This window comes from Hetaerina americana, unplaced genomic scaffold (assembly GCF_022747635.1).
Source record: "Hetaerina americana unplaced genomic scaffold, ioHetAmer1.1.p SCAF_45, whole genome shotgun sequence".
In the NCBI taxonomy this organism is placed as follows: domain Eukaryota; kingdom Metazoa; phylum Arthropoda; class Insecta; order Odonata; family Calopterygidae; genus Hetaerina; species Hetaerina americana.
In genome coordinates, this window is record NW_027287041.1 from 3,934,718 (window position 1) to 3,959,681 (window position 24,964).

General features: G+C 36.4%; 1 protein-coding gene across 1 annotated transcript in view; it reads left to right on the forward strand.

Moving 5' to 3' along the window:
• Nucleotides 1-21,959, forward strand: part of LOC139693218 (zinc finger protein OZF-like) — a 98,760-nt gene extending 76,801 nt beyond the window's left edge. The window contains exon 6 of the mRNA XM_071591322.1: nt 20,605-21,959. Coding sequence (XP_071447423.1) covers nt 20,605-21,506 — 902 coding nt within the window. The 3' untranslated portion in view covers nt 21,507-21,959. The remainder of the gene's footprint in view (nt 1-20,604) is intronic.
• Nucleotides 21,960-24,964: the final 3,005 nt, after the last annotated feature.

Below are 24,964 nucleotides of genomic sequence, written 5' to 3' on the forward strand. Positions count from 1 at the left end.
ACACACCTATCCACTGCTGTATTTGGACTACAGCAAGGCAGTCCTGATACCTATTTTACTGACCCTGTAAGTGCATTCACACAAAAAATCCACCGTTTTCCATAAAAGAAGTCTGAATCCTTTTGTTTAAGAAGAGCCTTATTATCATGCCATAGTTGTCAATGCCAATTATTTATTAGTTGTGCAGATCCAAAATTTGCGGTTTCAGTATTTTTTTAGCTTTGTTTATAATTCCTTAATGATGTAATTTTTTCAAATGTATAAAACAATAGTTTGAGATATTGTCCTTTTATAGAAATGGCTTACATTCTTAATTTTATATATCCTCTTTGCTTATTTAGTTTCTAGTTTTTTTTTGGGAATTAACATCTTAGTCCTTAGCAAAGTCCTTGTGAGAAATAATTACCTTTTAAAAAGTTAGCACCTTAATATATTATATTTCACATCCTGTACTCAAGAGATATTTTAGCCTGGAATTATGCCATATCTTTTCATAGTTCCTAATTTCTAAAGCTCTTAATAAAGAAGGGACCATTTGGTCTCAATTTCGCCCAAATAAAGACCACTATCTATCTATCTATCTATCTATCTATCTATCTAATTTCATAATTGAACCAGAGCGCCAAATAATGATGTAACATGAAGTCACAAAAAATTAAAAATATTATCCCTACTGTTATAGATATTATTGCAGCTAAAAGTAAGTTTAGTAGCTACTAACATATTTTTAATTCTAAGGTCCTAATGAGTTATTTTGCCATGCTCATCTTAGTGCAGTGGGCTGATATATCAGCTTTTGTATCCCTGGTGAAAATTGCGGCAGGCCGATATATTGGCTCTTGCGTAGGATTTTGTTTAAATAATTGTAACTTATGGTTTTTTCTTTAATAATTTATGGTTTTGGTGCTATCAATAGGTTGAATTTGCTAGAACTACATAACCAATTTTTTAATTTTTTATTAGCAATTTTAAATGCTTTTAAAATACTATAATTCCTATTATAATTTTTCGTTCAGTTTTGTACATGTCGGGAAGCTCTGCCTAATTGTTTGCTCGTTTTTTTTTTCCTGAGTGGTCTTTCCACTATGAAAAGACACTGAAAGGCTACTAATCTGTTTTCATCTGTAATCTCTTGAATGTGTTGTTGGGTCGTCGTATTGATATATACCTGCTTATTAAGACTTTATTGAGATGGTGGAAATGAGACCACTGCTTTGTATTCATTTTGGTTTCTCTTGCCGTCCATCCTATCTAATCAATTGTGCCCTGTTTAATGGATTACATTGTCAGCAGTTCTCTGTGAGTTAGAACTTGGTTTTTTCTGCCTTTAGATTGTAAGCACATTGCCGCAGTCTCAAGGAAAGGGTAAAAGTCCCATTTTGACAACAGTAAGGTAAGCCTTTTCAACAAAATCAAACTATGCAGAGGCTGACAAAAAAATTTGCAATTCACTGGTTTCTCTTTAATTATCTATAATATTTTCTACACGTCTTTTCGATTCTTTATTATATATAAATATCTTAGTTTAATTGCAAAATGTCTTTAAAAAAATTTCTTTTGTGTCTAAAAATCAAAATATTATTGCTCAAAAAATATTCTTCAAATTTATGATACTATAATAATTACATTCATTATTCAGATGATGTAAATGCACTACATCATTATTAACTTTATTATTATATTTTAAATTAAAAAAACTGCATATGGATATCTAAACAAATAACTTCATAATGTTTTTTTTTTCTAAGGCGACACATTTTCTTAAATTAAACTTCGCACTTCTCACTAATACCCCTGAAATCCCAGCCACACTAAGAGGGTTAATATACACTTATCTTGGTCACTTTGAGGTTATAATTTCGCCAATTGGTCCTACATTTATTTCATTGCTAGGAGTAGAAGTAAAGTAAGAGTTCTGCCCCAGAATTGTTTAAACAATATAAAAACGTTATTTAATAGTTTAAACAAAAGCGCAACGAAAAGGTGGCATTGGTGTCGAAGTGAGAATTCAATTGTTAAACAAGAGAAGGTCTGAAGCGTCAGGTTAGTCATTTGTCAATATGTTATTTAAACGTGCAACAGGTGGCGTTTCAATTTTTAAACAAGAGAAGTGATTCGGTTGGGGGGTCGGGGGGGATTGGGGGCATCTGGGTTTGTTGTACGAGGAAATATTGTATTAAGTGATTTTTAGTTTTACGTGAGGAAATATTCACGAAACGCGAGGAAATTGATTTTTAGTTGTACGTAATATTCACGAAAAAATACGCGAGGAAATATTTTTTATTCACTTTGAAAGTTGTGATAGCAGTTTCCGGCAGCGCGAGGAAATATTTTTTATTCACGAAAAAAAAAAAAATTGCGGTTTCCGGCAGCGGGGAAATATTTTTTATTCACGTTGCCGTGTTGGAAAAAAATAATTTTTCCTTAAGAGTACGAGAAGATTCCTGCAATATATATTTACGTCATAGCGTTATTTAATTGTTATTAACAAAAAGCATCAGGCATCAGGTGAAACTCAATGAAACCCTGAGCGTTATGACATATTCAATTTATTGAAAATCATCCAATTGACAAATACATGGTTAAATTTCTATACATAAATACATATGGCCAAATGGCTTGTTATATTTCCAACCCAGAAAGTCACTCATCATCTTCAACAATATTGCCAAAATACATGTGTCACAATATTATCAAATAGATGGTTAAATTTCCAATTACTTAAGTCACTTGTCCTCATCCCAAATATTATATTCATTACCTGGTGGGCCAGTTGTAACAGTGTACTCATCTTTCAATGGTATAGAGAGACGACACCTACGACACTCATTAATAGACCTCCATTTTAAAGGTGGATAATCAGCGCATATATCACAGACTTGCGCATGATGGAGGTCACCGTTAGAATTAATAAGCTCATGAGTATAAACAACAGCTAGAGGGGCTACACTCAAAAAGGAAAAGCAAGTCTTACATACAGTTCCAAATCTCAATCCCTCGAGGCCGGGATACACTCCCCGTAATTTTCTCCGTAAGAAATTGGCATGAACACGATAAAGCTTATATCTTACACACGAATACAACGGTTCAGATGAATTCATGGTGTTACAAATCTTCCGGGACGTACACTTGTCAACCTACACAAACGCTTCGAACTCTGACGAGGTGGAGTCGCAATCAATGGTATCCACGGAACCGATGGATAAGTTGTCGCTATCAAATTCCTCGTCACTCGAGTCACAGCCAGGAAGTACTGTTAGCTCAGCAAACTTAACACTGCTCGGGATTGATCGTACACACCTCTGACAGTCTATAGCAGGTTGAACATTGAAGTGTGGTTCCTTCTTACAGAGTTCGCACTCAATGTAAGGACGAATGCTATTATTACGTTGTAATTCATGTACATGAACCATAGATATATATGGAGCATTCAAATTACGGAAGCAGTTACGGCACACGCACACGAGTCGAGAAGTAATTATTCGTAATGCTTTTCGTATGAATCGTCCGTGAACGTTGAACAGAGTATATCTCACGCATGCATACAGTATAGCTTGTGAAGCCATTCTGCGATAACTTAAAAATGAGCTCGCGTGAGGTTGAGTGTCGAAAGTTTCGTCCACACGTGTCAAGTGATATCAATAGTAATTATCTCATGCTTCAGACGTTGCTATGAGGATGGATGAGCTACATAATTAAAATTTTAATTAACTCAGGCACACGCTGGAATGATAATCCGTGGGAACTGCATAGTTAAAATTTTAATTAACACAGATAGCCTAGCGAATTTCAATCATGGTGCGGATGTGGGGACTTGTGTGGTAGATAAATGATTAGTCCATTTAAATTAACGTAGGATGGAGTAAACATATTATTATTCGTTGGAATTTTAATTGTCTCTCAGGATGTTGTGTTTTAGTAAACAGATTATTATTCATTGGAATTTTAATTATCTCCCAGGATGTTGCGTTTCAGTTTAGAACTGTGAGGAAGCGATTGTGTAACCATTGAATTTGCTGATATAAATAGGAGCACTTAGGGGGCATAAGTTCTCATTATTGAAAAAGCGAGGAGACGTGCTTGAGGGACGGAGAACGAGTCTGAAACTACACCAGTAACTAACTCGAAGAGAGACTGCAAGCTTGAGACTACTAAACGAACGAACACAACTGCCTGAGTGAGAGTAAGTATATTCACTTTCGAATTAGAAATATGCATTTATCATAACTAATTGAAATTGGGTCTTGAATATTTATTTATTTTTCACCTATTTTTGCTAGATGGGTTCTGTGAAGGAAATGCTCATCCATATGCAGAGGGAGGCGGAGTATCTAACGAAGGAGGATCTGGCAGAGGGTGCTGAATACCCCGTAGAAAAGTTAGAGATCGTGACAACTAGGTACGGGGATACGTTACAGGCAACTGTGATGTTTGCAGGGATGCAGAGGAAGATTTATCTCCCCAAGCATTTCAAATTAACACTTGATGATATAGTCAAGTTTAATGCAAATGCTTGGGGGGAAAATATGTCTGTAATTAAAAAAAATAATTTAATAAAAATAAAATAATATTAAATTTACCTCGACGTATTATTTTAAAGATCCCAATCCATAAACGTCCTTATATCCATAACGGAAACGCCCCTTCCTCAAAACTTTCTCCACACGAGTCCCTCCCCTTCCCATCCCTCTCGGATGAGCGGAAGCGCCACTTCCCTCTCAGAGTATGAGAACTCTCTCGTGATAACACCAAGAGCCTCCAAAGCAGTAAGACGTGTATAAAGTGAAAAGCTCTCGTGGAAAAATACCAGTAAAATTAGAGTGATCATGGAGGATTTTGTTCTTTGTGAAACGTGTTATGTGTACTATAGACCCCGGTACCTAGCCGCCCATGAGATGTCCCAAGTGCATCTTAGACATGCTCTACGTGGCCAGCAATCTGGAGGAGGTGGAGGACCAGCAATAGTACAATTGGAGTCCGCTGTCCGTGGCCGATTGAAAACCTTTTGGGTGAGTCCTGGATTGGGAGTGTATACAGACTTGGTTAGTTTCTTGGATCGGATAAAAAATGTATTGATTGATAAAATTCGGAACTCTTTGCAAAACACAGCACTAAAAATTAACATAATGGTAAAGGCTATATTCCAGAAAGATGAAGAGCGACAGGAGCGATGTTTTAAAACAAAAAATGTTAGGGTTTTTGAAGCGGATGATATTGGTCAAATTTCGGAAGAATTATTCGCAAAAATTTTGAAAGAGAAATCTGAAAGTTCATCGAGAGGTTCTGGGTGGTCACTTGCTGAAATCTTAGGGTTAGAATTGAGAATAAATCGATATAAACCTCTAAGAGGGTCATCTTTCATTAAGGTTCCACATAAAATAATGTGCACGCATAGTGTAATTAACGTTCAGAACAGTGACAAATTTTGCTTTAAGTATGCGATTTGGTCAAAATATGTGGAAAATCATCCAGAACGAGTTCGTAAATATAACACGCTAGAATTTCAAAATGGCTACGATTGGGATTGTATCGATTATCCAGTAGATATTCGTAAAATTCCAATATTTGAAAGAAGGAATAAGATTTCCATTAACGTATTCGGATTAGATGAAAAAAATAATGTGTATCCCATTAAAGTTGTTGCAGATGAACTAAATGATCATTTTGATCTTCTATACATCGTTGAGGGTGAGAATTCTCATTATTGCTGGATTAAAAATTTTGATAAATTGGTACATTCACAATTGACGAAAAATAACAATGGGGTAAAGATATGCAAGGCTTGTTTCAAGCATTCCACTTCGAGTGAATCCCTCGAAAGACATAAAATTGATTGCAAGCTGAATTCCCCCTCTAGAATAATTCTACCGGAAGGAAATGATGCTTATTTAAAATTCAAAAATTTTTCACATAAAATCAGACTTCCTTACGTGGCATATGCGGACTTTGAATGTGTTCTACCAAAGGTTTCCAGCTGTTTTCCACAGGATGATCATTCATATACTCAAAAGCGCCAGCAACATGAAGTTATGTCCTTTTGTCTGCTTATGGTTTCAAGCACTGGTGAATTTTTTGAGCCTATTCTCTATAGGGGTAAAAACGCTGTTGAAGTATTTCTCGAAAAGCTTAAAGAAATGTCACTTTTTGTGCAAGGAGTATACAAAAACAGTAAACCCCTATTGAAAATGAGTGATGAGGAAATTAATGCTTTTGAAAAAGCTACTATTTGTCATATTTGCGGATATTCACTGGGCGAAGATAGAGTGAGAGATCATTGTCACTTGTCAGGCAAGTTCAGGGGTGCTGCTCACTATGCATGTAATGTAAACTGTAAAAATCCAAAATTTTTACCAGTGTTCATCCATAATCTGTCTAATTATGACGCACACCTCATTGTACCGCACCTAGGATGTGATTCTATGAAAATTACATGTATCCCAAATACTGAGGAAAAGTATATCTCTTTCTCGAAAAACGTCGATTCCAATTTCTCATATCGGTTCCTTGATAGTTTTAGATTTTTGAGCACGTCACTATCTAGATTAGCCGATATTCTTCCTAAGGATAAATTCAAGCAAACGGCACACATTTTTAAAGAAAAAACTGAGAGAATCACGCGAAAGGGAGTATTTCCATACGAGTATGTAGATTCATGGGAAAAATTAAACGAGAGCAGCCTTCCATCAAAAGAATGCTTTTATAGTACTCTAACAGAGGGTAATATTACAGACGATGATTATTCGTTCGCTAAAACTGTGTGGTCCGAATTTGAGTGCAAGACGTTGGGTGACTATTCAGACTTGTATTTGAAAACCGATGTACTGATACTGGCGGACGTGTTTGAGAATTTTAGAGATGTTTGCATGTCGATGTATGAACTCGATCCCGCGTGGTATTTCACCCTTCCAGGACTCTCCTTTGACGCCATGCTTAAATATACAGGGGTCACACTAGAGCTGCTAACGGACTATGATATGATTCTAATGATGGAAAAAGGAATACGGGGAGGTATCAGTCAGTGCACAAAGCGTTACGCTGAGGCCAACAATAAGTACATGGAAGATTTTAATCCTTCACATGAGTCAACATTTATTGTTTATGTCGATTTTAATAATTTATATGCCGCAGGGTTATCAGCCCCCCTTCCCATGGGTGGTTTTCGATGGGTAGACCCACTTGACGTCACCGTAATCCCAGACGATTCTCCCAAGGGATATGTATTGGAGGTGGATCTAGAATATCCTAAAGAACTCCATGATTTTCATTCAGACCTACCGTTATGTGCAGAAAAGAAAATCCCACCGAATGGTAGGTACCCTAAATTATTAACTACACTGTACGACAAAGAACGATACGTCATACATTACAGATCGTTAAAACAGGCGTTAGCAGCAGGTCTTAAATTGAAAAAGATACATAGAATAATTGAATTTGATCAATCCCCTTGGATGAAGCCATATATTGACATTAATTCAAAGAAACGGAGACTTGCAACGACCGAGTTTGATCGGGACCTATTCAAACTATTTAACAATAGTGTCTTTGGTAAAACAATACAGAATGTACGGAAGTATAAAGATATAGAATTGGTAAATAGAGAAAAACGATTAGATAAATTAATCTGCAGTTCATTTTTTCTCGATAGAACTAATTTTGCAGAAAATCTAGTGGCTGTTCATAAAAGGTATAGCAGTATAAAAATGAATAAACCTTTGTACATAGGACAGGCAGTTCTTGATATTTCGAAAGTGCTTATGTATGATTTTTTTTATAGTCATATTAAAGTAAACTATAATAATAACGATGTAAAATTGTTATATATGGATACAGATAGCTATATTCTAGAGCTGAAAACTAAGGATTTTTATTCTGATATTCAAAAGAGCATTTCCCTATACGATACATCCAATTACCCCTCAAACCACTCGTGCTATTCGAAAATAAATGAAAAAGTGATCGGGAAGATGAAGGATGAGTGTGGAGGTAAGATAATTACTCATTTTGTAGGGCTCAGAAGTAAACTGTATTCTTATCGTTTGCAGGGTCAATATGAGGGAAAACGGGCCAAGGGAGTTAAAAAGGCTACCGTAGATAGATCGATCACATTCAATGATTACGTTACTTGTTTGCGTGAAAATGCTCCAGCCTTCAGAAAGATGTCTCTGATTAGATCACAGAAACATCAGTTGTGTACAGTTGAAATAAATAAAACAGCTTTGAGCTCTGATGATGATAAGAGGTACATATGTGATGATGGAGTGAATACCATTGCTTGGGGTCATGACAAACTTTTAAGGAAGAGAAGCTATGATGATGCATTTGATGGTGATTGATTTGATTAGAGTAGTAATCTCTTTAAATTTACATGAAGGAAAGAAAAGGAACTTATTTGAGAGTTAGCTCCTGTAAAGGTCACAATGTGGACTCTCGCGTTAATTTTGACGACTTTATATTATCCAATTAGGGGTGATATAGACATGTGCGTCGCAGAATATTTACAACAATATGGCTACCTGGACGTAAGTGAAAACGAAATACGAAATATATCAGAGGAGAGCTTTGAGAAATCTCTCAAGCTATTCCAGGAATATTACAATTTGACAGCAAATGGGATAGTGAATGAGGAGACATTGAATTTGACAAAAGCTCCCCGCTGTGGCGTTGAGGATGACATTAGCTTCACTGTTTCACACCACAAGTGGGGTAAGAATGACATTACTTGGCATTACCCATTGGCTACTGCAGCACACGTGAAGTTGGCAGAAGCGGCTTTCGATGCGTGGAGTGAAGTGACTAATTTAATTTTCAGACACGACACTGTTAGACCTGATATAACAATAGTGAATGCTATGGATAAGCATAGGTATTATGCTAAGAGGGGTATATGCCCTTTTCCTTTAGACGGACATGGTAAAATCTTGGCCCACGCTGAATTACCAACCGTTGAGAGCCACCCATTAGAGATACATATCGATCAAGCTGAGAACTGGTACTTGAAGAAGGATATGAATCACTCGATTGAATTTGCTAATTTATACAAGGTGCTGCTTCACGAAATTGGACATAGTTTAGGAATTTCCCATTCTAGAGACAAGGAAGCTATTATGTATTCGATTTATTCGCACGAAGCGTCATTGTCGTTAAAGGAAGATGACATACTGGCGATACAAAGCTTGTATGGGAAACCTGAAAATGATAGGAATCGTGAAAGGAAAGAGCCGGCTGGGGATGAAGGTGGTGAAGAAGGGAAGGAGGAAACTTCTTTATGCGCCATTAAGGAAATTGATAACCTGCTTATAATTGATCACATCATGTATGTATTCAGTGGTAGACTATTTTGGATGATAGATTTGATTAATTTGAATGACGAGTTGCCAAAAGCTCAAGTTATCACTGATTGGCTTCCTTTTCTCCCATCAGATATTAAAAAAATTGATGCTATATACCGCAGACCGTCGGGCGAAATTGTTATTTTCATACAACATCGAATTTACATGTTCCATTATGAAAGCTTAGCACTTATTCAGGGCTTTCCGAAAAGGTTAGAAGATGTGCGCCTCCCTCGTAGTGCAATTATTCAAGGGGCTTTAAATACGTACTCTGGCAGAACTTATTTGTTTTACAGCGATGTTTTCGTCGTAGAAATGGATGAGTGTAGCTTCGAGCCAAAGGAGTTTAAATATTTGAGCACAAATTTCCCACCCATACCTGCGAATATCAGTTCAGCCTTTAGGTATACGAATGGATTCATATACTTTTTCAAAGGAGACAATTACTATGAATATAGTGAATTCAATAAGACACTACGAAACGCAGGTCCAAGTAGTCTATCACTCTTCGGAATTCAATGCGCAAAGGAATCAACTCTATCAAATGTAGTCGATGAGTTAAAAGGCATCGTCGCGAAGTTGGAAGGTAATGTATAAACTCAGTGGGTCACTCTTAATTGTAACTAGTGATGTATCCGACGTTGCTGTGGAAGCATCCATTTACATGTATTTGTGCTGGTCCATCATGTTGTGGAAAAACAACATTCGTAATAAGATTTCTAGAGAATTTAAAGGAAATGGTTGATGGAAAAATCGAAAAAACAATATGGTGTTGCAATCGTCAAAGCAAACCTGATAAGGAGCTGAAAGGTGTGGAGTTTCAATACGAAGTGCCAAAGTTTGATAATCCACGAAAGATATCAACCCTTTACGTAATAGACGATTTAATGCACGACTGTTATAACAAGGGAGTCAGCGAGCTCTTCACACGTGGTTCACATCATTCAAATATATCCGTCATCCTTATTACTCAAAATGTTTTTTACCAAAGTCCTCAGGCTCGTAATATTTCCCTCAACGCTAAATATATAATAGTTTTCAAAAATCCACGAGATAGGTCACAGTTTCGGTTTCTTGCAGCACAGGTTTATCCGGAGCATCCCAGTGAACTGCTGAGGGTTTATAAAGACGTGACTTCCGAACCGTATACTTACTTAGCCCTCGACCTCTCACAAGAGACGGACGATCGAGTGCGTTTCAGGACACAAATATTTCCGGGAGAAGTAACTTCCGTGTTTGTTCCAACGTATGTAAAAAATTATGAAGAGATTGAAGCGGCACAGACATCTCATAAGGCTATTAAAAACTGCCAATCCAAAGTTGCGAAAATCAATTATTGAGTCTGTAAACGAGGATGGTATAAAAGCTGTTTGCGAGTGCTGTCTAAATACAATAAATGGGAATCACAAAATAAGTGGACTAGTGAAGAAAAGGTTGACCCCCTATAAGGAAACTCTTCGTAAATTGAGCTGTTCTAACGTATCCATCAAGAAAAAGCGTCAATTATTGAAACAGAAGGGAGGTTTTTTACCAGTCCTTTTGGGATCTCTTTTGAGTAGTGTCCTTGGTAACCTGTTAGGATGAGCTTAAAAAGAATGTTCCTTATCGAGCCGCAAACGCTTAAAAAACAGCGATTGAGGCGGGATGTATCAAGATTAGACGAGGGAATGCAAAAAGTGCTTAGTACGAAAATGGATGATTCGAAAAAATGGCACCACTACCGTAGGGTTTTAGATTCGTATTTAGGAGCTGTAAACAGCATGAATGACCCCATTTCTATAACATATGTAGACGAAGATAGGAAAAATTTGGAAGGGAACAAAAAAGGGAGTGTCAAGACGACAACACACGGTAGGAATCTTTTGAAAGCTGAACGTAGGATTGGTAAATCATGGACAAAAATGTTAAAACGACGAGCGGGAAATATGGAAAGAGTTCTGGACGATTTTGCGAAAACAGCCAAGTTGGAAGAGGAAGACGAATTGCGTCCGATCACACCCATCAAAGACCGTCTAAGAAAAGTAAAAAGAGCTCCGCGTTGGAAGAAGCTAGATTGAGTTCTATATATTATGACCCCGTGAACCCCGCTAGCTATTCCACTGTTGATAGACTTTGGAATGGTGTTGGAAGGGAAATAAGCAAAAGACGTGTGAGGGAATGGCTAGAAAGACAGAATACTTACACGTTACATAAACAAGCACGCAAGACGTTCCCCAGAAATAGATATACTCCTGAATATATAGATGAGACGTGGCAGTGTGACCTTAACGATATGCGAAAGTTGAAAAAATACAATAATGGATATGCATACCTTCTCACAGTGATTGATTTGTTTTCCAAATATGCATGGGCAATCCCCCTCAAAAGTAAGACTGCCGAAAATGTGATCAACGCTTTTGGAACAATATTAACCGATAGAAAACCTAACAAAATTCAGAGTGACAAGGGGAGTGAATTCTCTAATGTGAAGTTTAAACGTTTCCTTAGTGATAAGGGAATTGACTATTATACAACGAACAACCCAGATGTCAAGGCTGCAATAGTTGAACGCTTCAATCGCACACTCAAGGGTCGTATGTATAAATATTTTACCTACTTTAACACTTTGAACTATGTTGATGCGCTACCGAAACTATTGAAAGGATATAACGATGGTGTACATTCAAGTATAGGTGTACCTCCGAGTAAAGTGAATGATAAGAACGCATTCAAGGTCGCGCGTCGTTTAGTGAGGAGCATTCGGAAACGGCCCAAATTCTCCATCGGTGATTTTGTACGCATATCAAAAGAGAGGACACCATTCAAAAAGGCTTACGAATAAAATTTTTCCCGAGAAATCTTTAAAGTTTGGAAAGTTAATAGAACGCCAATTCCAACCTATAAATTAGAGGATCTGAATGGAGAACGGATAGAAGGATCTTTTTACGCTGAAGAACTCTCCAAGACATCAGTCGGTTCGGATACAGAATATCAAATTGAAAATATTTTAAAACGAAGAGGGAAGGGTAAAAACCTGGAATACTTCTTTAAATGGTCGGGGTACGGTGATAATTTTAACACTTGGATCAGAGCCAGCGGCGTGAAAAGATTATGACGACCGAAGATTTTTTCCTATTTCTTTTGAGCGATAGCTCCGGAAAATATTTCCCCGATAATACAATAGCAAATTTTCGAGTGAAATTACCCCAGCGCATAGCCACTGAGGATTCATGGAAAGTAGACTTAGCTGAAATTTATTTTCCCAAACTTGACCTTCCTGTGGACCCCCCCGGAAGATAAACCTGTGGAAGAATCACAAGTCAAAGTGGAACCGGAAGAAAAACCACCTTCCACAAGGCTTAAACTTGAAGCTCCTCCGTGCCCCGTCGTTGAGGTTGAAGTAACAGATGGTGTAGTAATTAGTTTGAAAGCTCGAACGTATAGTCTGACAGATTTGCTGAGAACAATTAATAGAACAATACCATCTGAACAAAATTGGTATTACATTACCAAGCTACACAATTGGTTTCAAAATAAACTCTCTCTCGAGTCTGGGAGTATACCATTAATTAAACGCTCCTCGATAAAATGTCCCTATACGTTCATAGATATAGGGGGTGTTAAAATACCACTATCGTTTACTAGATACACCCTTGATGAACTTCTCAGTACGATCAGAGTAGATATTAACACAGAATTTGCGAGGGCTGAATTTGACATACAATTCATGCGGACCTTTGCGGAACTCAGTATCCCCCCAGATGGGAGTCGTAAACGAAAACAGAGTTCAGAAATGGAGGCGGTTATACCCGAGGAACCTGAGCGTCTGACGAGCCAGGTGTTTGTCTACCTAGACGTGTTAGCACCGCAAATGGTTGGAGATGTCATGTCGAAGTGTTTGCGTGTAGTCATGGGCGATCGCGGAAACCACCAAATATTCACCTCGCCGTATTATATGCATCTTGATAAAAAGGACTTTGACACTGTTGAAATTAAATTGTTGAATAAGATGGGTGAACTGTATCCATTTACCGATAGCATAAACCCTTCAACAATCGTTTTACATTTTATAAGGCAATAAATACACATGCTGAGTAATCGTGTTTCAGTTATCGATAGGATGTTGTCGGACGTAGATCGATATAAGCGATACTTTACACAGGTTGGAGGTGGGGATATTGGTCCTGTGTATCGATCGAGTCATTATAGACAAAAAGGTAGAGGCTTGGGGAATTTTTTCAGAGGACTATGGAAAGTGGTAAAGCCATTAGTCACAGGAGGAATCAAGGCTGTAGGGAGAGAGGCTAGGGATACGGGTATAAGAGTGTTATCAGATATCAGTGCTGGGACACCAATCAAGGAAGCTTTTCAATCAAGATCGATGGAGGCGGTAGAGAATTTGAAAAGGAAAGCGGAGGATAAGATAAGTAGGATGGCCGGAGCAGGTTTGCGTGCTCCAAAGCGAACTAGAATAAAATATAAAAGTACTAAAATAAAAAAGACTCAAGCAGGTGGTGGTCGAAAAAAGAAACTGTGGAAATTTGCGCAAGAATAAAAAGAAGAAGAATGATTATGCAAGGAAACTCCGAAAACGTGTTAAGGATGTATTTGGATAAATACATCATGATTGCTTATTTTGGATAAATACGTTGTAACTGCTAACAATAGGTTTATTGAAAGGTTTGCAGTCAAAGTGATAACATCATGGAAGACAGAGAGTACATTCCAGATTGTTTAGACATATTTCAACGTCCTAGTCTGCAATCGAGTGTGCTAGGATGTACAGTCGTACCCTATAGACCTATTGCATCTATTGACAACGCCACAGAATTAAGATTCGCGATTAAAGATAGCGGTGACCGGTACAGAGATTTGAATGGTATCGTTTTGAATATTAAAGCAAAGCTGTGCAAAAGCAACGGTGCAGATTATAAATCGACTGACGTAGATCAACCTGGAGTGGTTAATAATCTTTTGCATTCATTGTTTGAGCAGTGTCATGTATATTTCAATGAAAGTCGAATTACTTCCTCGGACAATTACCACTATAGATCCTACATAGAAAACTTGTTAAATTATGGTACAGATGCTTCACGCACCCATCTCGAGTGTGACGGATGGGTACTGGATACTGGAAGGGATTTGGATGCCCAAACAGCTGACAACTCAGGATTTGAAAAGAGAAAGGGGTGGTTTGCTAATAGTAATGTTGTTGAATTGGAGGGGAAACTCCACGTTGATTTATTCAATCAACCACGCTATCTCATAAATGGTGTTGACGTAGACGTCGTTCTGACCTTGGCAAAACCATCGTTTTATATTAAAGAAAAGGAAAATGGTAATTCAATTCTTAAAATTATTCAGGCCACGCTATTCGTTCCACACTATGAAATCAATCCTTCAGTTTTACTTTCTCACGAACAACTGTTACGACAGTATGATGCCGTATACCCATACAAGCGCACAGAGGTAAAAACATTTACAGTGCCATCCAACGTGACCATGATCAATAATGAGAACTTAATTGTAGGTCAAATTCCCACCAATTTATTAATACTTATGGTTGATGATGACGCTTTTCAGGGTAAAAAGGTGAAAAACCCGTTTAGCTTTAAGCATTATTCGATGCATTATTGTTGCATTCACGTGAACGGCTCTCCAAACCCCGTGGGGGGATTGGAGATGAATTTCCATAGCGATAGTAATAATTATGCATCACGTGCCTACCGTCAGCTTTATTCAGCTCTGGGTGCACACCACAGTGATTGGGGTAATCAAATCTCATTGAACATGTTCAAACACGGCTACACCGTGTTAGCCTGGGATCTAACTCCTGATAGAAGCGGAGAAGAAAGTCACGTCTCCAAACCGATAGCGGGTAATGTGAGATTTGAAGCTAAATTTAAAAATCCTCTGCCTAATGCCGTAACTATAATTACATATGCCGAGTATAATTCCGAAATCACGATCGATTTTAATAGGATTGCTTCCGTTGATAGAGTCAAGTAGCAATCAAGATGCAGACTGATGATATCGAAGATGTTTTAACGCGGGATTCCCGAACTAGACGCCAATTTAGAGGGGTTTTTCCATCCGATCAACTTCCTAGTCGCGCAGCTCGAGGAATTTACATAATTAATTTTGACCCTTCATATAAGCCTGGGACCCATTGGATTGCTGTGTACGTGTCTGAAAATCGAGCCGAATATTTCGACTCCTATGGCCTTCCTCCATTGATTGAGGATATAATTATCTTTCTGGAACCTTTCACCGTGATTTCGAATAAAGTAAGATTACAAAATTACAAATCAGATCTTTGTGGGGAGTATTGCTGTCTGTATACACTCTTCAAGTCCATTACTCGCCAACCTATTTCCCTTTTCCCATCCCTATTTCATCGCAAACCTAGTCTTAACGACTGTATTCTTGCAAAGTACTTCCTCCGAGAGTTTGGTCGGCATGGAAGAAAAAGAAGATGTCACCCCATGTCTCAGAAGTGCTGTGCTCTGCTTGACCGCGGCTTAATTTAGATTGAGATAAGAGGAGCATCCGGCAGTTGGCTTCCGAAGCCTCAACGTTCCACATGGATGAGATAAACGAGGCGATACGCGTGTGCGCTGCCTTGAGTGGTGAGGTTAACCTATTGAGTGAAAAACATATTAAAAATCTACCCGTGGCGTTTTTGGAAGTGTTTCGCCCCCGGCAAGTGCACCTTTTGTTAATTAGACAACTCGGAAAATGTGACAATGAGTACAGTCTATGTTATGAACATTATAACAAGGGGGGCTCTTGCATTGATGGCCCCCCACCCATGAAAAAGGATTGCTCTGGCTGTCTACAGATATATAAGTCGAATTGAAAGCAACATGCTCATCAGTTGAGAATGCAGAAGCCTGAGGTGAAGAAGAGGAGGAGGAGCTCTTCCATCGATCCACCATCATTGCACCCCTTGCTACGAAAATCGCTAAAGCTGGGAAAGAGCAAGAACGTGTTCATCGGCTGGTTGGTTGAAAGTGGTGCTCCGTGTGTTAAGATCACATCTTCAAGTAAAACTGTTACACTCAACGTCGAGCAGTGGACCAGCCTAGAAAACTACGCAGCATCCGTCACGGACTATTTTGAAACATTAGTGATTCCTTCATACGTGGATTCATCCGTCCAATTTGTAAAGTATTTTGGAAAGCCTCACGTAAATTTGGGAGATAAAAAAACTCGCGTAACCTTTAACGCTTGCGATTGGAAGATATTATCAACCTCCTTTGAGCTGATAGATTCGGCCCTTGATTTGGCCACCCAATCTGCTAATTTGGTGGTCAGTCATTTGAAGGGTATTAATCAAGCGTTGAAAGATTCGGGCATCGAGAAGGTGTGCATCACTTTCGGTGACGAACAGTCCAACGTCTTGAAGGTTAGATTCCCACATAATGTCCAACCGCACTAAATTTTCACTTTTTTCAGCCATGGAGAAAGTACTAATTATAGACTTTCAAGCATTGTTGCTGAAAAAAATTGGTATGGCAAACAAATTCATTGTCAGGGAACTAGCCATTGAGGCTTTGGAACATGACCGGCGTAAGTCGTGGGTGTTCCAACTTCCCCCTGACTTGGATGATAACAGTGAAAATAGGTGGGCAGAAACCATCCACCATGGAATACCCGCTGATGCGGGAGATATTCCATATGATCAACTGCAAAAAATCCTTGAAGAAAATACTAGGGCGTATGACCATCTATTTGCCAAGGGAATGGAAAAATGTAACTTCCTTTCGCAAGTTTTGCATCGCAATGTACATGAACTTGAAAAATTTCTTGAGGCCCCCGCTTTGAAGTCCCTTCACCCATTAAAGTACAAGCAACCATTCAATGGGCAGTGCACATTAGCGTGTCATGAGACGGATAAGTTCACGTGTGCAGTGAAAAACTGTTCAAAATTGAAAAAATGGATTCTGGATAATGTCCCTCCATACAAACTCTTGTTAAAACTTGAAGCTGAGAAAGAATACAGTGAAGAAGAAGAACAGGAGGGATGATTAGTGAATGAATTGGTTATTTAACAATGTATTTCACAATGTTGCTGATTGTCAATAAATTGAATTTGGAAATTTAACCATGTATTTGACAATGTTGCTGAATGATTGTCAATAAATTGAATTTGGAAATTTAACCATGTATTTGACAATGTTGCTGGATGATTTTTTTTTTTTAATAAATTGAATATGTCTTCACACTCTTGAGTTTCATTGAGTTTCACCTGATGCCTCCTCCCTCAAAGCGCTCGCGGCGGAGCGTCTTGGGACTTGTTTGGGACGATCCAATTAGTTTTTTACCCGACCCCTCCCCTCTTCCCTCCCCTCTTCCCTCCCCTCCGAACTCTAACGCGTGAGGTAGGGTGTCTTGGAACGATCCCCCTCCCCTCCGAACTCTAACGCATGAGGTAGAGCGTCTTGGAACGATCCCATTCATTTATATCCTGTAAGCTGTGCAGTAAGGACCTATGGACGGTGATAGCGCCACTTGCTCCATTACGGGCTCGATTCCTCTCTGGAAGGAGCTTGAAGAGCACATTCAAATAATAAAAGAAAGGGGTGACAAGATATTTGAGGAAATTTTAGAAAAGGCTAAGAATAATCCTGATCACACTGCTATGGAAAACATTTGTTTGCAATACGAATGGTATTATGAATGTAACATTTTCCCGAAAGTAACGGATGATGCATTAAAGCCGTTAATAATTGATAGGTTGAAATATCTTAATAACGAAAAATACAATTATTATTTATCGAGATATGGTTTCATTGATTGCTAGGATATATCTGATAGGATGACTATTTGATAGGAAAAAAGTCCTTTTCAGGACTCAATAATTACAGATCGTAAATATAGACGCTCGCGGGAATCTTCTCGTACTCTTAAGGAAAAATTATTTTTTTCCAACACGGCAACGTGGATAAAAAATATTTCCTCGCTGCCGGAAACCACTATCACTAGCGTATTTTTTTCCAACACGGCAACGTGAATAAAAAATATTTCCTCGCGCTGCCGGAAACTGCTATCACAACTTTCAAAGTGAATAAAAAATATTTACTCGCGTATTTTTTCGTGAATATTACGTACAACTAAAAATCAATTTCCTCGCGTTTCGTGAATATTTCCTCACGTAAAACTAAAAATCACTTAAAACAATATTTCCTCGTACAACAAACCTAGATGCCCCCAATCCCCCCCGACCCCCCCAACCGAATCACTTCTCTTGTTTAAAAATTGAAACGCCACCTGTTGCACGTTTAAATAACATATTGACAAATGACTAACCTGACGCTTCAGACCTTCTCTTGTTTAACAATTGAATTCTCACTTCGACACCAACGCCACCTTTTCGTTGCGCTTTTGTTTAAACTATTAAATAACGTTTTTATATTGTTTAAACAATTCTGGGGCAGAACTCTTACTTTACTTCTACTGCTAGGTAGTGAAATTTTAAATATATCAAGAAAAAGAATATTATAGTTAATGTATTTTATTCTTTAGAATTAAATTAATAGCCCATGTAATTGAGTCAGAATTATCTGCCCATGATTGAAACAAGGTGATACTCTTTTATTCTTTTTTTATTAAAGCACAATTAATGCTGGCATTTGAAATAGTCATGACAGAGAAGTGCCTCACAATAGATCTTGCCAAAAGCCAGCAAGCAGCTAGCAATTGCTTTTCAGCAGAACTTTTTGTGACACTTACATTTCGTAATAATAACTTGTTTTATTATAATTTTCTTTTAAACCCAACAGATTTGTCACATATTATACACTGATACTTTTTTTTGTTTAAAGAAACCACCATAAACTTTGTTTTCAGACCATAAACCTAAAAATAAATTTCCTTTTTAAGCGATAAATATGTTTTTAAATCGTTTTTTTTACAGAACCTTAAAGTGGGGGTTTCATTTTCTGTCTTAAATTTCTTGTGAAAAATTTATTTGCTGCAGAAAGTTCTAGCAATCTAAAGGACAACTATATGAAAAGTTATGCCAGGAAATGTGAAACGTCTTTTTTGGATAAATTGTATCAAAATTATGTATAAAAATAATTTTAAGGGCACCACATGTCTCAGTTGGAAATCAGGGATTGCCATACTAATAGTAGTTTCACATAATAAATAGATGTTATAAATAAATTTAGTATGAAACATAAATTATTTGAGGAAAATGACTTTATCACTTACTAAAATGACCATTTTACCTGATTAGTAATTTGTCCATGAATGAATTGAGGATTTTATTAATCAATAAAGATTTTCATTCTCCTAGTCCCCATCTTAAATATTGTCATTTTGGTATTTTAACTTCTATTGTTGGACTTTGTGCTTTGGGTAAAAAACAGCCACACAGTTAATTTCAATTAATTATCTATTCCCTAGGAAATGAATTTCCCTTTTTTATACACCAGTCTTTTCTCTGATTCCATTCATTTAAAACAGGAAATATTCTTATTTCTTCTCAAAATCCTTTTACAAATTTAATTTTCTAGGCATTTGTTCATGCCAAGTAAACAATTGTGGAAATGTAATGCGTGATGGCATTGAACCCTTTTCTTGATAATTTTTTTATGTATGTAAGTCAATTTACCACCAGAAAACTAATTCATTTTACTGCGTATCTCTTTGTACTTGTATGTTTAAAGTCAACGATTAGGTGCTCATGGAATGTGCAAGCTGGTTGAAACAAGCCATCAGTTAAGTAAATTGGTGAACTCTTGTGCAAGGGTCATAATTTAATTTCTTGACATTAAAAATTTTCAATCATCATTTAGATTAAATAATTTTAATGGAACATGAAAATAATTCTTAAACATGATTTTATAAAATCAGGGAATGGAGCAACAAGTATATGTGTTTTAATTTGTTTGTTTCAAATAGAACTTCAATGGATGATTTGATTGTAACAACTCAGGGAAACAATTTCCTGGCCCATATCTTCTGAAAAAGGTATTATAGAAGCTAAATGGTATTCTGCTAACCTTTTTGTGTTGAGTACAAATATTTTCAGCAGACTTTCTGAGAAAAAAACTGAATACATTATTGGGTCAGCATCAGATAATGACGTGCTTTGTCCCTGGCCTTTTAGCTTTATTGAAGATGGCATAATGAAAATCATCTGAAATGAGCCCACATGCCATAGTACAATTATATTATAGGAGTAATTTATGTACATAAATGTTTAAATGTCATCTGGAGATAAAAAACTTGTTCATTGCAGCTAAAATTTTTCATTGATAAGATTACTTTTCTTTAAATCTTTCAGATAATTGTAAGAAACAAGATGTTGCAGGGAAAGATGCAGGAGGCATTTTATTGCATGCTTGTCAAATCTGCTACAAGGAATTTGCACAAAGGGACCTTCTCAAAGATCATGTCTTGCATGTGCATGTTTGGAATGCAACAAAATTCTATTGTGACTCTTGCTCAAAGGCATTTGACAGAAAAAATGACCTTGCAAGGCACATCAACTTGGTGCATGCTGGGAAAAGGAAGTTCCAACGTGAATTCTGCACCCAAAACTTCATCAAAACTTTACCTGCGCTCAAAGAGTCATCACATAATGCAGAAAGACCATTTAAATGTGCTATATGTTTGAAAGGTTATGTTCAAAAGCAGTATTTAATGAGGCACATTTTGAAACATACTGAAGAAAACCCACATAGTTGTGAAATATGCTCAAGAGCATTTACTCATTATTATTATCTAAAAAGGCACATGTTGACACACACGAATGAAAAGAGGCACAAGTGTGAGATATGCTCAAGAGCATTTGCTCGGAATAGTCATCTAAAGATACACTTGTTGATTCATACTGGTGAAAAGCCATACCAGTGCACGATCTGTACCAAAGGATTTACTCAGAATAGTGATCTTAAAAGGCATGTGTTACCACATACTGGTGAAAAGAGACACAAGTGTGAGATATGCTCAAGATTATTTGCTCGGATTAGTCATCTAAAGATACACTTGTTGAGACATACTGGTGTAAAGCCATACCAGTGCAAGATCTGTTCTAAAGGATTTACTCAGAATAGTGATGTTAAAAGGCATTTGTTGATGCACACCAGAGAAAAAAGTCTCAAGTGTGAGATATGCTCAAGATCATTTGCTTGGAAAAGTGATCTTAAAAGGCATATGATGACACACTGGAGAAAGACCACATAGGTGCCACGTCTGTTCTAAAGCATTCGTTCGGAAAAGAAATCTCAAGTCACACATGAAGTCACACACTGCAAAATGATCAGGGAGCAATGTAAATTATATTCAATTTCATTCACTCATGCTCATAACCGGAGCCTTATTGAAGGCCACATACATTTGAAAGCAGAAATGAGGTTGATATGTTCGTGAGAATTTTAAAAACAAGCTTTATCATTGAATAAAGGCAGGCTTAGAAACAAGTAAAAAACTAAAGTGCTCGAATTAAAAAAATCCTTCTCCCAAGAAGTACAGAGGCAATGTATGAATGACATGCATAATTTAGATAATGACGTTTATTTAATGATAAAAAACTTCCAAATAATTTTATCACTACCAAAGATCATTATAATACATAAATTTCAAGTTTGTAAAACTGTGACATCATTCTTCTGTTTTGTGAAACTTCTTTGAATAAAAATTAACAGTTATGAAAAATTTTGTTTGACTATCATTCATTTGAATATAATTAAGTGTAGCTACAATGACTTAATGTTCCAATCATTTGATGACCTATGCATGAATCAACTGCGTGTAAATATTTAGATACGTTGTTGATATGAAAGAGGAATAGTGTAGGACATTATGAGAATATATTTTTTACCTACGCTTTTCAGTGAAGGTGGATTTTTCATTAAGAGTGCTGTTAAGTTTGGCAGTTCATCAACAACCCTGATGTGATGCAAAACGTATTGTTGCATGACTTCATTTAAAGTAAGAAGATACTAAAGAGATCCATCTTCAAATGCACAGCATTTAATTAGTATTACGTAGACATCTATAGACGTGCCTTTATATATCAATGCTGAAATGCTGCAAGGGTATTCCCCAGCTCTTGCTGAACATTATGAGGATTGTATTGCTGACTGTCTGGTGGGGAGAGTAAATTAGGAGTTAGGAGTATCTCTTTCTACACAATAATAGAGATAAGAAGTTTACTACTTTCTGTGGAATGATCCTTCTGGATAAGGAGGTGTTGAGGTATATCAGTCCAAAGTACCTTATTTTTATGTATTTAGGTCAATTAAGGGATCAATAGTGAAAGCTTTTCTCATCCAAACATTTCCAACTTGATTATCCTTAATACTCCCACTGCTATTGAAGAAATATGACTCAATTGGGAATATGAATGAAGTTTTTTATACCTTGGGTTTCAAATGTATTTTTTAGTTGTATTTCCACTTTGCCTAATCATATGTTGTCTTTGGGCAAGTGGGTCAGGATGTTAGGATTTGTGAATATATGTTTCTATATGAAAATAGATTATAATGCAGGTATTTCTGTGGAATTTGCTTTCTTGATAAAGAGGCTTTGATATATTTCAGTCCAAACCACATGGGGTTAATGAAGGAAGTTTTTATCATCGAAACATTTAAAAATTTATTTACCCAAATACTCCTGCTATTAAACCATCTTGTGGGTCTTCTCAAAGGGATATTGGAATACTGTTAAATTTCAGCATCTCAGTTTTTATCAGCTGAAATTGAATTAGTCCCCCTATACTTTCATAAACTTCAAGTGAATTTCCTAAGGAATTAATTCATTTAAAAAGAAGAATTTCACTTCTGCAAGAAATTCAAGTTTTTCAATTTTAATCAGAAACACAAAAGACTAGTACTCTTACAATATGTTTAAAAAACTATTTGAGAGAAAAATTTGGAACTTGCCTTTCAAACTAAACAGACATGCATTCAGGAAGGAATCATAAATATATCTCTGATTGAAATTGCATTCCTGTGTCAAGTTGAGAACTTTTATACTTATCCCTTATTATCATGCCTTTTCATACTCTCAGGAGAATTCTCAGCTTAATGAGGATTTTCCTTAGGAAAGCAACTGGATTATGTTACCATCATTGAAAAAACTTAATCCCCAATTCATTAACTCTCTAGTTCACTGAAACTTGATAATAAAAGTTTTAGATTATCTTGCTATAATAATTGAATGTTTTTGTAAAAGATACTCGTGGAAACATACTGTATGAATATAATGACTAATAAATTTTGCATACATAATAAGAGAATAGGTTACCTCCAGATATGGCCCAAGGAATGGTCCTCAAGGTCATTTTGAATATGGTCTACAAACATGTATGCATTAGTTTATAAACTATTTGCATGTATCTAATTAAAAATGCACCTTAATTTGAGGTTATGAGAGAATTTATGTGTTTATATGTTGAGTGCCATTTGAAAAACAGAGATGCGTAATGGGCAAATTTCCTAATTACTAGCTGAACTATAATCCGTTATTCAGTTACTGGGGTTGAGCAAATAACATGAAAGGTTTTAAAATTCAATCAGAGCAATTGAGGAAATTCTAATGCTAGCGGTAAGATATTACAATACTCATTCTCATTTTTAAAAATTCCTTTTTTTATTGGGTATCCATGCAATAGGAGCCTTACAAAGAGCATATACACAATTTTGAAATTATATATATAGCTGTTAAAATGTTTGGTCCAAAGTTGCTTTCTCCAAAAATGGCAGAACTTTTCTACTCTGATATTAATTGAATTTTATTACCTTTTATGTTATTTTCTCAACACCAGTCACTGAGTTACAGACTAAAGTTCAGTAAGTAATTGGGAAATTTGCCCATTATGCATCCTTATTTTTCAAATGGCCCTCCAAAAATTCTCTCAATTCTCTAGAAGTATTTATTAAGGCTTGAAAGGAGCAAAATTTCTATTTTTTACACTATTATCATGCATATTTGTTCATACAATATGGTTATATATCCCTCTTTTGGTCATATATTAAACCTAATAGTGTTTTCAGGTTTGGGAATTATTTGCTTATTAAAGTTTAATGGTATCTATCTGGAGATGCAAATACATCAATTGCATAAAAATCTAAATTTTACTAATTTTCTTTAAAAAAACATTGCAATTTTCCCGGTAAAGCTTGTCCTATACACTATAATATTGTCACTTTTATATGTATTGTATTTAAACAAATAAGCTGAATGCTGGCTTTATACCATTAGGAAAAATTGTCTGAAAATAAAATCAAGGACTCTCCAGACATCTCATAGAGTTGATCAATGTTTCTCTGATGATCTTCACATTTATTTTGTCAACCTTTTTTCAGCTGTTGATATTGAATTGGTTATGCCATACTCTTTTAAATATGCAAAGAGAGATATTAGAGAAGATATAAGCAGTAAATCTATTAAAATTATAAAAATAAATAAATAACAGAAAATAAAGCCAAAAATAATAAATAAAATTACAAATAAATGAAAATATTAGATACCACAAATGGTTAGAAAAATGAAATGGAAGATAGAAAATAAATAATTTACTATCTAGCTTCAGTAATATAGCATAGATCCTTGCTAGTCTCAGGCACTCAAACACAATTAATAAAATTAAAAGTGGTATAATAATAAATGAAAATTATTCACACTCCTTAGCTTTGATG